We start from the raw sequence: 12,357 nt of genomic DNA on the forward strand, positions 1-12,357 counted from the left end.
CTTGGGCTCCATTCTCGAAAAGCGTCCCCTCAGCCGTGAAGATTCTACAAAAGTCTTGGGGGCCCCCGACTCCCGCAGGCTTCCGGTGGGGAGCGGCTGCCATGATTGCTCGCGGAATGACCACGACGGAGCCACGAGATGGTGGTGCTCTCATGCTGACGCCAGCTTCAGTCTGAATGATCCAGAAACAAGGTGGGGCTTTCATCGTTTGGGAAAAAAAAATGTTCTAAACCAATGAAAAGTGTTATTTTTAGGTCATATGACCAAGCCTTCCATCTTTAGGAAACCAAAAGTAAAATGAACCAATGAAAAGTTTTATAAACAAGTCACATGACCTGTTATGCGGCATAGGGCTACAAAAAGCGTAGAAAATCCGTTGGCACGTGAGGCGGCGTCAGTAGCGGACCGATGTGCGAATAGGCCGAAGGCAGCACAACGGGCCGAGATCCGGATGGTACCGAGGTGGTGTCCAGCAAATTGCCGCACTGGTGTGGCCATCCTACAATGCTGCGCCGAAAGACGGCGTGTCCAGCTGAGTTGCGGTCACTGTTGCGGTACAGTGACTCGAACGCGCCGAGATCCGGATGGCACCGAGGTGGTGTCCAGCAAATTGCCGCACTGGTGTGGCCATCCTACAATGCTGCGCCGAAAGACGGCGTGTCCAGCTGAGTTGCGGTCACTGTTGCGGTACAGTGACTCGAACGCGCCGAGATCCGGATGGCACCGAGGTGGTGTCCAGCAAATTGCCGCACTGGTGTGGCCATCCTACAATGCTGCGCCGAAAGACGGCGTGTCCAGCTGAATTGCGGTCACTGTTGCGGTACAGTGACTCGAACGCGCCGAGATCCGGATGGCACCGAGGTGGTGTCCAGCAAATTGCCGCACTGGTGTGGCCATCCTACAATGCTGCGCCAAAAGACAGCGTGTCCAGCTGAGTTGCGGTCACTGTTGCGGTACAGTGAGTCGAACGCGCCGAGATCTGGATGGCCCCGATGTTGTGTCCAGCAAGTTGCCGCACTGGTGTGGCCATCCTACAATGCTGCGCCGAAAGTCGGCGTGGGGTGCCCCGTTGGCTTATGAGGTGATGTCAGTAGTGGACCGATGTGTGAATAGGTCGGAACCAGCACAAGGCGCCAAGATCCGAATGGCAAGTCCTGGATGTTGAGTGCCTCAGTTGAGAGTTCTGAGCAGTGCTTGTAAGACTGTCTGAAGCTTATTTGCACCTGCTGCAGCTTCACTAGGTCCGGCGGAACTTTTTGCCTTTTCCTTTCTGCTTCTTTTCCTACAATGCGTTTCATCTGAAGACACGACCAGGTCCCTGAATGTGTGCAGGGGGACGCTGTTGATTGAATGAAAATGGCGGCTTGACACAAAGCTGACTCAAGCGTTACTGTTGATGCTATACAGACAAAAATTGGTTTTCAGTTTGTACATTCTTCAGGTTTGTTTTTTCCATCCAAGTCTGATTGAGAGTTTGTAGAAAAATGGCTTCAGATTTTCCACATACTACTCTTCAACATTCTTCCTAAATGTAACAATGTGAAACTCACTAGGAGAACGGCTGTTTCTGTTTCCTTTCAAAATGCTGCCAACAATATTTTCTGAATGGAAGACACCATCTTGTAGCATAAAGGGCCGAAAGGGGTTCTGGTCTGGCCGATGGTTGGTGGAGACATTTCGACTATATCTTGGACCTGCCCGGCCTCGCCCAAAATGGCGCCGGTATAAATGGGACTCGTAACTCCTTGCCCGCAAATGTATATCTAGAAAATGTTATTGTAAGTGGCCCTGTCCTATTTTAATTACAAAATGTATGTCCACCGATTCCGCAACTGTTAGACACCTTAGTTCTTGCAACCTAATGGCCCGCTCGTTACGTTCCTCTACAGTGTAAATGTCTCCTCATCATATACGATTTCAGTTTGCTCCGTGGCCGGCCCACGTGGTTATAGGCCCGTATTTGTATACTGACATTTTCACAATAAAGGTTTTTAAAACAAAACATGGTAGTAGTATTTACATTGGTAAAGTTTTTACTTTTAGTCACTGTTTTCGAATCAGTAAAAGACAAGTGAAATAAAGCAGTCCAATTACATGACGGATAAAAGGTATAATATGTAGGAACGCAGTAAAGATAAATGGTCAAGGGCAGTTGTGTTTTTCATGTCTGCAACATAAAGTGATCGATAAGAATCTGATAATCAGGCGTATCGGCGACTAAGACAGCAGGCTGAATCTCTTTTACTCAACGGCTCCGTCATGGAAGGAAGAAACGCCCTTTTTCTCGAAAAAGGAATATATTTTACTTGCAAGACAGTTGTAAATTTTCCGGGAAAGTACATTAGCCTGGAATATTATAACATATGTTTGAAAAAAAAATATTGTTCGAAAACAATAAAAAGCGTAATTTTTAGGTCATATGACCAAGCTTTTCATCATTAAATTAACAAAAGTAAAATGAACCAATGAAAAGTTTTATTAACAAGTCACATGACCTGTTATGCTTACGTTACGCGCTGCGCGCCGCGCCTCGGATCACTTCCGGGTGCGCTAACGCGGCGTGTCATATAACGCATTACGTGACAACGTAGGTCAAGAATATAGTCAAAATGTCTCCACCAACCAGCGTTCAGAACACAACCCCTTTCAGCAGTCCAAAAAGTTCTGTTAAATGACAACAGAGGGGACAGGCAACAAGAACCATCAGTCAAAGAGGGGAGGGCAAGTTCTTCTCTTCCGGGTCATGTTGGGGCGCTACCGGAACTGATCGAATTGGTAGTCTACAGTGTTTCTGGATGTTTCAGACTAAAGCTGGCGTCAGCATGAGACCACTACCATCTCGTAGCTCCGTCGTGGCCATTCCACGAGCAATCATGGCAGCCGCTCCCCACCAGAAGCCTGCGGGAGTCGGAGGCCCCCAAGACTTTTGTAGAATCTTCACGGCTGAGGGGACGCTTTTCGAGAATGGGACCCAAGCCCGATCAGGGAAGCGTCCGAGTTCCAAGGTGTCCCAGGGCCATTTTAGTGGACCAGGCCCAAATCCGAAGAGCCGACCGCCATTTTAAGAGTCCTGTGGCAGCCGCCTATCGCTGCACCGCAAGAGCGGGAGCAACTCAACTACATGGTGAGCGAGACGCTGTAGTCGCAAGAGCGGGCGGTAAACAGCTGAATGGCGGAAGAGGCACAGTGTAGCAAAAGCGGGCGGAATGGCAACTAAAACGGTAAAGGGGCGCCCCACTACAGCTTGTCTTCAGGTCAAACGGATTGTGGGACAAGGTCCAGAATTGAAGAGTCATCAAAAGGCAAAAAGTTCCGCCGGACCCCGGTAGCCGGCCGCCTATGTCGGGGGCGATCTCAGGCTACACCAGTGCTATAAGACTTGGGGAGGGTGTCGGAGCCAAGCGTCTTCTCCGAGTCCATGGCCAGCACATCAGCGTGCATAAATACGAAAATGTTTTTATCTATCACGTACTTGACATTTTAAAGCTTTTCATATTTGCTATTAAAAAACCAATGAAATTCACAGAAAAAACCATAGGTTATAGTGGATATATAGTTAGGAATTTGCATTTACAAAACCTTGAAAATTCAATGAAAAAAACCATTGGTTTTAGGCCATATATAGTTAGGGATTTGCATTTACAAAACCTTATTTTACTCGCATAAAACCATTGAAATTCCATATATAGTTATAAGCGCTAACTATATATCGCGCACCCGCAATCCACTGCTGATGATGTCACATATTGCATCATTCATGACATGGTTAGTGACATCACTGATGACATCACTGATGACATCTCAAATGACATCACTGATGACATCACTGAAAACATCTCATTTGACATGACTGATAACATCACTGATGATATCATTCATGTGATAATACGATGAACCTCTTCAGACTCTAATATAACCTTAGATACAATCAGTGTAAACAGACACTCACAGACTGTCACTCATCCATGGAGTTACTCACACACCTAGTCAGTCATGCAAATAATCAATCACACCTCCATTTCCTCAACTATACAGTTATACAAACTTTACTTATTCAAACATATACTAACACATATTTACTCTATTATACAATCCCTGATACAAGTTCACAATGATCCATACAGCCACTCACACATTCACTGGCTCTTATGCACAGTTATTTATATATGTCAACTCTCACATGTACTGTGTTTTACATATGTACTTACTTTGACATGTAGCACTGAGATATCCATTCACTCACCAATGCACTCATGCACACAGTCAACCGCCCATACAGCTGTTTCCACATGCACTTTTGAAACCATACATCTAGTGAATCAACTGCTCACACATCTATGCACAGAGTCATACACCTCCCAGCCACCTACACACACACTCAGTATCCCATACAAATACTTGGGCAACCAATCAATAACCCATATAGTTACTCATATAGCTACTTATCAACACATGCAACAGTTTACAGAACAACAGACATAATGATGCACAAATTAAGACAGTTTAGTCACTAACCCATGCACTCAGTGAGACACATTTAATCACTCACTCATACAGTCAGTCATGCACCTACTAAATCCTTCATCCAGACACTTATATATCCACTCATTCTTCAATATGTAAGAGATATTTTAACTTTACAGAAACATACAGTCACTGCATGTTGTCATCAGTGATGTCATCAGTGATGTCATTTGAGATGTCATCAGTGATGTCATCAGTGATGTCACTAACCATGTCATGAATGATGTAATATGTGACATCATCAGCAGTGGATTGCGGGTGCGCGATATATAGTTAGCGCTTATAACTATATATGGAATTTCAATGGTTTTCTGCGAGTAAAATAAGGTTTTGTAAATGCAAATCCCTAACTATATATGGCCTAAAACCAATGGTTTTTTCATTGAATTTTCAAGGTTTTGTAAATGCAAATTCCTAACTATATATCCACTATAACCTATGGTTTTTTCTGTGAATATATATATACATACATACATACATACATACATAGAGCTCCACTGCTCCCTAGGGAAGTTTGCGCTATATAAATATAAATCCGCACATGTAAGATATTATTAAAGTGTTTCTTGTTTATACCTTCAGCTACAGAGTAACACATGAGAAAATCTGCTCCAGCTGGCAATGTGTACACGGCGGCTGCGTCCACTTGAATTTCATTCTGCGGCTCTATCCCACTGTCAACTGCGTCGCTCTCAATGACTGGCTCGTCATGCTTCTCTCCGCGGCAAGCCTGAGGGCAGGGAACAAAGGCTTTATCAGCACACAAAAGTTGCATTCCCTTGCTCCGTAGTAGATGAACAAGACAGTTTCAACAGATGGGTTTGGGAAACAAGCACTGGTAAAGTCATTAGGCCTGGCCTCAGCAAGACAGAAATTCTTTGTTTATGTATTTCCAAACATTTGCAATATTGGAGAACAAATTGCAAACATATAAATAAAGATTGGCCCAGCAGATGAAGCACACCAGCCCTGGCTCTGAAGTGCACTCCTTTCCAGGTGGCTGAGCACAGGTGCAGAGGAAACTCACAGGGCAAAACAGGTAGTGGATGAACTGGTCTGACACAGTGTCCCAGGCTGTAAACTGTTGTGGATGAAAGCAAAATGTGAATCATACTTGAAAAGACCTAGGGATGCAGGGGGCTGGCTGAAAGCCCTTCTATGTACATATATATATTTTTGGTAACTTGAGGCTGGTGAAACAGTTACAATATCTCCAGGCCAGACAATAACACCTAAAACATTCTAATACGAAACACAATCTCAAAGGAAAAAGAAAACAATCTCATAAAATCAGTCTCATAGGAAAAATGCGGTAAGGACAAAGTTTCAGTTGCATTCAAATAACACATAAAAGTGATCAGTAAGCAACTGATGTGCACATATGCCTCTTAAAAGCAGCCATCAGCTTGTTGTAAATGGTACAGTAAATGTGCTCTTTTTACTTAAAAAAAAGTAATTTATGGATTTGCTGAAGGTACCATCATTCACTTCTAAAACACAAGTATAACCATACAAAACTGGCCACCTTGCTCGGCTCATGCCCTAGGCACTCAGGGGGCATTTGAATCTGCAACTGTACCCCTGTGCATAACAGGCACTGGACCCATTGTACTGCTGAGGTCTTGCAGCTGTGACAGCCTTCGCCATCTTCAAGTTGGGCCAGCACATTCATTGACTACATGGCAGGGATCACGTATACCCAGGAGAACATCATCTCCCTGTGGGCTTCGCTGACCGCCCAGGAGGTGCTGGGGCTACCGCATTATCTATCTGCAGTAAGTAGTCACCCGCCGCAGAGCCTGTTAGAGGGAAGACACCTCACCAACCAACATTATACCAATACTCTACTCAAGAGGCATAGCTGGAACATAAGCCCACAGGAGTGCATGCCCCACGGAACAGTGATCTGGGGTAACATGGTAATATTGGAGAGGCACCCATGTTGGATTGGAGACCCCATCCAAACCTGAAGCATTCATGCAAGCTCTTTAGATGACAGCCCCTTAATGATGACTACAGTGTTAGCATGCTGAACTGCAGCCACCTACAAGATACTCAGGAAACTATATGGGAATTAAAAGGCTAAACTATTTCTGGGTGATATAACCTTTCTCTGATTTGATCAATCTCCCGATCTGACATTAGGGGGCATATTTATAAAAAAAATCATGCAGCAATTCACCTTGCAGTGCCTCGTTATCGGGAAAGGGCTGGAATGCGCTGTATCTAACATTATACGGTGCATTCCTGTCTTTTCCCTGTGCTGACGCACAATGTGCTGCCTTGCGCCACGCTAGATTTATCAAGCCTGGCTTGATAAATCGAACTTAAAAGTTGTGCTGTTCTTGCGGCCCACTGGGTGGTTCAAGGGTGACACAAGTGTTTGATAAATTTGGCCCCATATGTCTGGGAATAACGCATCCAAACATCTCTTACTCTCTCAAACAGTAGCCCTAAAAAAAAAGACAACTGGGGTCACATTTGACACAATGTTGGTGAAATTAAAAAAATAGCCTATTCTCCAACTTGACAGTGGAACAGACCACATCAGTCACAAACAAGGAACTGAAAAATCTGAAGAGGGGACATGTCTGCCATAAAATCTTGTATGGACACTAGAGACAAACAAATGCCTAGATGCACTGTAAAGCCAAGCTTAAGAAACGTCGGACTGACTGGCGGAATTGTCGAACACCCAGAAGACACTAATGGACTTGGAAAATACAAGCCGTATGACTAATATAAATCTTTCTTTGTACTCCAAAGACAGAAGACATGCTAGATATGATCATCTTCCTGTCGACATTCGTTCTGCAGTTACTAGAAACAGAGATCAGTCCCTATTCTACTAATTCTAGTAGGCACAAGGGCGTATACGCACAAGCAATCCAAAAGAGACTCATCCTGACGAATCATAACAAGCTTGCTTTATTACCAACCTGCAAAACTGATAATCCAACAAGCAAAAAAGCATTGCCCTTGCCCTTACAAAGGGCATAAAGTCTTGCTAACATGCTCGTTATGGCAAATCTAGAGCATTCCTAGACCTAATAAAACTGGAACAATGGCTAAAACATTTGAGCCCTCCACCTGTGAACATGTATACAAACTCCCAACCACTTGACTTGGCATGTACTTGAGTGTAGAGAATGATTCCCTAGCACAGAGACACGGATAGGGACCACAAAAAACATCTCCCTCCTATTCCCAGAGAGGAATAAATTATGCTGACCGCTAAAAACAAAGGTCCCCAGTCTTGGCGTAATGCCTTGAAATAATGCATAAATAGAAAACTCTCCTCGAGCAATCTATGTTCCATCTGGCTACTTGGGATTAAATAAACAACTCGTAAGGGAGGGTCCGAGGTAGGTGTTTAACGACCAAACAGGCTAATACCCCCTGTATAACTACCTAAATAACAACAGAGCCTGTCAGTCCAATGGTGCTGAGGTATGAACATTGACACTGGTGATTTTGCACAAAAGTGAATCTATCAAAAGACTATCAACATGTAGCTGATTAAGTCCTATCAGCCCACCAGATGGCAGAGCCTCATCATGTAGGACTCCAGTACCAAGGTACGTGTGTGGTCGCCCGGTTGTGATTTAGCGACGCATCACTTACCCATGGTATGGTCACCACAGTTGTTAGACCAAAGAGTGAGGCTGATATGTGCAGTGCAAGAAAATAAAATAAAGTGAGGTGTGTTAAAATGGCTGTCGGGGCAAACAAAGACCTTTATTAGCGTTTGCCTAGACGTCAGATTAAAAATAGTGGAGTAACAGTGTGAAAAAATCACTGTTTAACTTGCTTAGTAGAAAACAAAGTAAGATGTATCAGGGGCCAACATGTTTCTGCCGTAATGTGAAGGGTCACTGGCATTCGTCAGGGCCAAGTTAGTATCTGCTACTGCAAGGGCACTATAATATGTGCTGAACTATAAGAAATTAAATTAACAACAAAGTGAACAATATAGAACAATCCTACCACATCCTCTCAGTATTGTTCTGGTGATGCAATAGGTCTTTCCTGTATAAGAACAAGAATGGAAAAAAGAAAAAAAGAGAAGAACAGTGTAGCGATTACCTATATGTCCTGCTCATAAATTAAATCTACATCAACCATTATATGGTGGATGATATAACTGTACAAAACCAGTGAAAACTACAAAAAACCCTCAGACTGGACCATCACTAATTAGTAACAGTCACATGTAAAGTGTATTACATCACGTAACCTAGAGGTTGAAATAATGTACGAAAATTTAACACTTACCCATCTGTGTGTGGGAAGTGGACCTCACCTTACCCGGCAACTGCTCGGACGGATAAGGCACCGCTCTAAACATATAGAGACAATCTCTGTAAAAGATGCGTGTCATGAGGATACTGCCTCAGTGTATTGTTAAAAAACCCATATACTTTCTCATCTATCTATCACACGAACCCCACCAGTGTCTGAGGTGGCCACATCCAACGACTAGGTATCTGAACCCCCTTCAGTGTATTCAAGGGAAGGCTCATCAGTTGTTCTAAGACACCTCAGTATCCCATCTGGACTGATGGGTGATGGTGTTGGTTGATGTTGTTAAGAACTAGTGAATGAATAACCACCTATTCTTAAACTACTGAAGTGCATCTACACAGCAAAATAATGATATTATCTGATGCTGTTTAAACATAGTGAAATAGAATCCCCCTATTCTTGTCCTGTTTAATCAGTGGAGGAATCCTACTATAACCATTTGACCTCTGTAACCCAGTCCCTTCTTGAAATAATGCATAAATAGAAAACTCTCCTCGAGCAATCTATGTTCCATCTGGCTACTTGGGATTAACTCAGACAAAATCTAGTGCAAGGTGAAGACTGACCTGTAGGAAGTCCTTACTACCTGACCAACAGTTCTCTACTAATTCGTGTTTCTAAAGTGTCTTCCTCTTCAATATAGAGCCATCTTCTACTATAGCTACAATACATCCAATAAATAGAGACTACAAAAATATTTGGGCCAATAGCACAATGACATCCTTCTTGAACAACACATACATTGAACTCCTCCTCTTTTGAATGTGAGATCAATAGCCAAGACAAAAATCTTCCCTGCCACATGCCACAACAATAACCTCATTCACTGAAAATCGCAACTATAATGACACATTATCAAGATACGGAACTGTCCTTCTGTTTGATCAATGTCACTGGACTAACTCAATAGATGAAGAGAAAAAAACCTTGTCTTATTTAGGTTCTAAAAGACTAGATTGATTACCCAACACCAATATCTCTGACTTTGAATCGGCCAAATTAAAACTAGACTGGATGGCGAAAGTGATCTTCTCCTCGGGCTCTCTGTATTCAACCAGACGAATTCAAGAAACATTTACCCCCAGTAGGAAGAATGAGGTGGTTATCCTCATAAGTACTTGCAGTTCAAATACAAAAGAATTGGATCAATTAAGCAGGATGGTAAGTCTTTGACCGACTGGAAATCATGGACAGTACCATAGCGATGGCTCTATTTATTCCCTCCACAGGTGCTAAACGGACCTGGCTATCCATGGTGATTGGACTGCTCTTTGAATGTGGCCCTAGCAAATGAATAATTTGGGGTGATTAGCGCATGGTTCTAGACCCTTTTGTGGATACAACTGGTAGCTGGACTCCCCAGGGAAATACTGGCATGGGTGTACTCAAGGTCTTTATGATATACCGCTCTCTGTTAGACCCTTAGTGCTTACTGCACCCAACCGCAAAACAATGTAATTACCTCTCGCCAGCCCACGGCTCAGAACGGAGGATAGATTTCTTTCTACTAAACACCAAGATACAATCATATGAGATTGAAATGGGCATCTCCCGGACCACGTGCTCCTTCTCCTGATGTTAGACCTGCAACTGGTCTTCCCTGAAGCATGAATATAGATATTAAATTTCATGAAACTTAAGTATGAAGAGAAAAAGAAACTATGGGATATGATCTGTGAATATATGGATGTTCACAAAGCCTCTGCAGACTCTCCGCAACTCGCAATGTTGTAGGCAGCAGGGAAGGCCTAAGATAAGGGGATGCGCATGAGGGATTAGAGTGCCTTGTCGAAGCTGCACAAGATAGAGCGGTCTAGAACTTGAGATCAGCACCATGCAGACTGTATACCCTGGCAAGCCTTCCCCAGCTGCAGTCCTTAATTAACAAAGAATCCAAACTCAATCCTATGCCGAAATCAACAGCAGAAAAAGGCCCTGACTCACATTAAAAGATAAACCTATGAACATGGTGAAAAGACACAACGCCACCTAACATGGTAAATGAGGCAAACAGGAGCCCAATCGATTAGATTATTCCAGCCATTGATAATGCTGCACATCTTATAGCCGACGTAAATAAATGTGTATGTTTTTACACAAATTTGTATAACTGCCCAGAAGTATTCTCTGGTGAAGAAACTTTTATGATAAAATAGAGATTCCGAAAGTATAATTACAATTTAGTGAAAAACTGGATCTAGAACTAACAGAAGGAGAAGAGGAAAAGGTGATAAAGGCAATAGCGACAGGTAACCCGCCTGGAGAGGTCAGCTTTCCGTTTGAATTTTTACAAAAGTACACAAATGCATACAGGTCACTCTTGTCAGGAATCTACTGAGAGGGCATAGAGACGTGCTTCCTTCGGCAAGAATTTGAATACTTATCAAAATATTGGCTACAGGACTCAATAAAGTGATACCCTTTTTAATTCATGAAAAATCAGGGCTGATTCATACTGCAGCTCTCCTCACAGAAAGAATCTCAATCTTTAATGTATTTACTCTGTAAAATTATACAAATAAAAGATGAAAAGGTTTTATTATGTCTTGTCGCGAAGAAAGCGTATGACTGGGTTGAATGACCATATCTGTTCACGAAGATGTGATGATGTGACTTTGATTAAAAATATTTAACGGTGGTCCAATAGTTGTATACTAACCCTTCTGCAAAGGACCCATTTAGGCAATTGTGCACTTTATAAGTAAATTAATAACTATAATGTCTTCATCTCAGAAACCATACTGATAACTAGGTGCATAAGACAGGGGTGCCCATTATTGCCACAGATTTTTCTCCTGGCCTTAGAACCCTTGGCCATAGCCATCCGTCCATCAAAAATAGTGTCAGGAATCTCCACAGCAGCTGGAGAATGTATATCGATGTTATACACAGATGATACCTTTTTGATGTTGGCCAACCCGAGCATGCCAATTACTTCATTGACACAGGTCATAAATGAATTCTCACTCTTGTTGGGGTATAAAATTATTTTGTAGAAAAACTAAAAAAAAGGGTTCAGTCAGGGGAAGTCACTGCAACTCTCCCTTTGGGGGACAGTCCAACCATCACAATTGTGGCGGCTCCTGATTTAAGTATGTTTTTGGAATAATGCCCTTTAAAATCCCAGCTGCTAACCTAAACATGTTTGACTCCACTGTATGGAAATTTGTGCTCAAACACCACCTCAGCTTGCCTCACAAAATCTGTATGCTGCTGCTACCTCTGGAGGCCCACGGCTACCACATATAGATACTATAAGGCACATCATTTTACCAAAGTAAGCGATCATCTCAACCCTCACGAGGAAACTTCAGTATGGGCCAGAATTGAGCAGCACCTACATGATGGTCTAAAAGGAATCCCAACTCTTTATGGCGGCTACAAAACATCATAGGACTACCAACCCGATTTTAGCTGGAATGCATGATATATAGCTATTGATGCGTAAATGTCCTGAGAAAAAAGTTTTTTACGTTCCAAAGCCTTTCTATGAACTAACCATAGACAGTTCACCCTTTCCATGGCAGG

General features: G+C 43.0%; 1 protein-coding gene across 2 annotated transcripts in view; it reads right to left on the bottom strand.

Annotated features, from left to right (window-relative positions):
* Nucleotides 1–12,357, bottom strand: part of LOC147728110 (caspase-6-like) — a 153,504-nt gene that overhangs the window by 23,922 nt on the left and 117,225 nt on the right. For both annotated transcript variants that reach the window (XM_086961997.1, XM_086961998.1), the window contains exon 7: nt 5,101–5,254. In XM_086961997.1, coding sequence (XP_086818123.1) covers nt 5,101–5,254 — 154 coding nt within the window. The remainder of the gene's footprint in view (nt 1–5,100; nt 5,255–12,357) is intronic.

The sequence above is a fragment of the Lissotriton vulgaris genome, chromosome 3_1, assembly GCF_964263255.1.
Source record: "Lissotriton vulgaris chromosome 3_1, aLisVul1.2, whole genome shotgun sequence".
Classification (NCBI taxonomy): Eukaryota; Metazoa; Chordata; class Amphibia; order Caudata; family Salamandridae; genus Lissotriton; species Lissotriton vulgaris.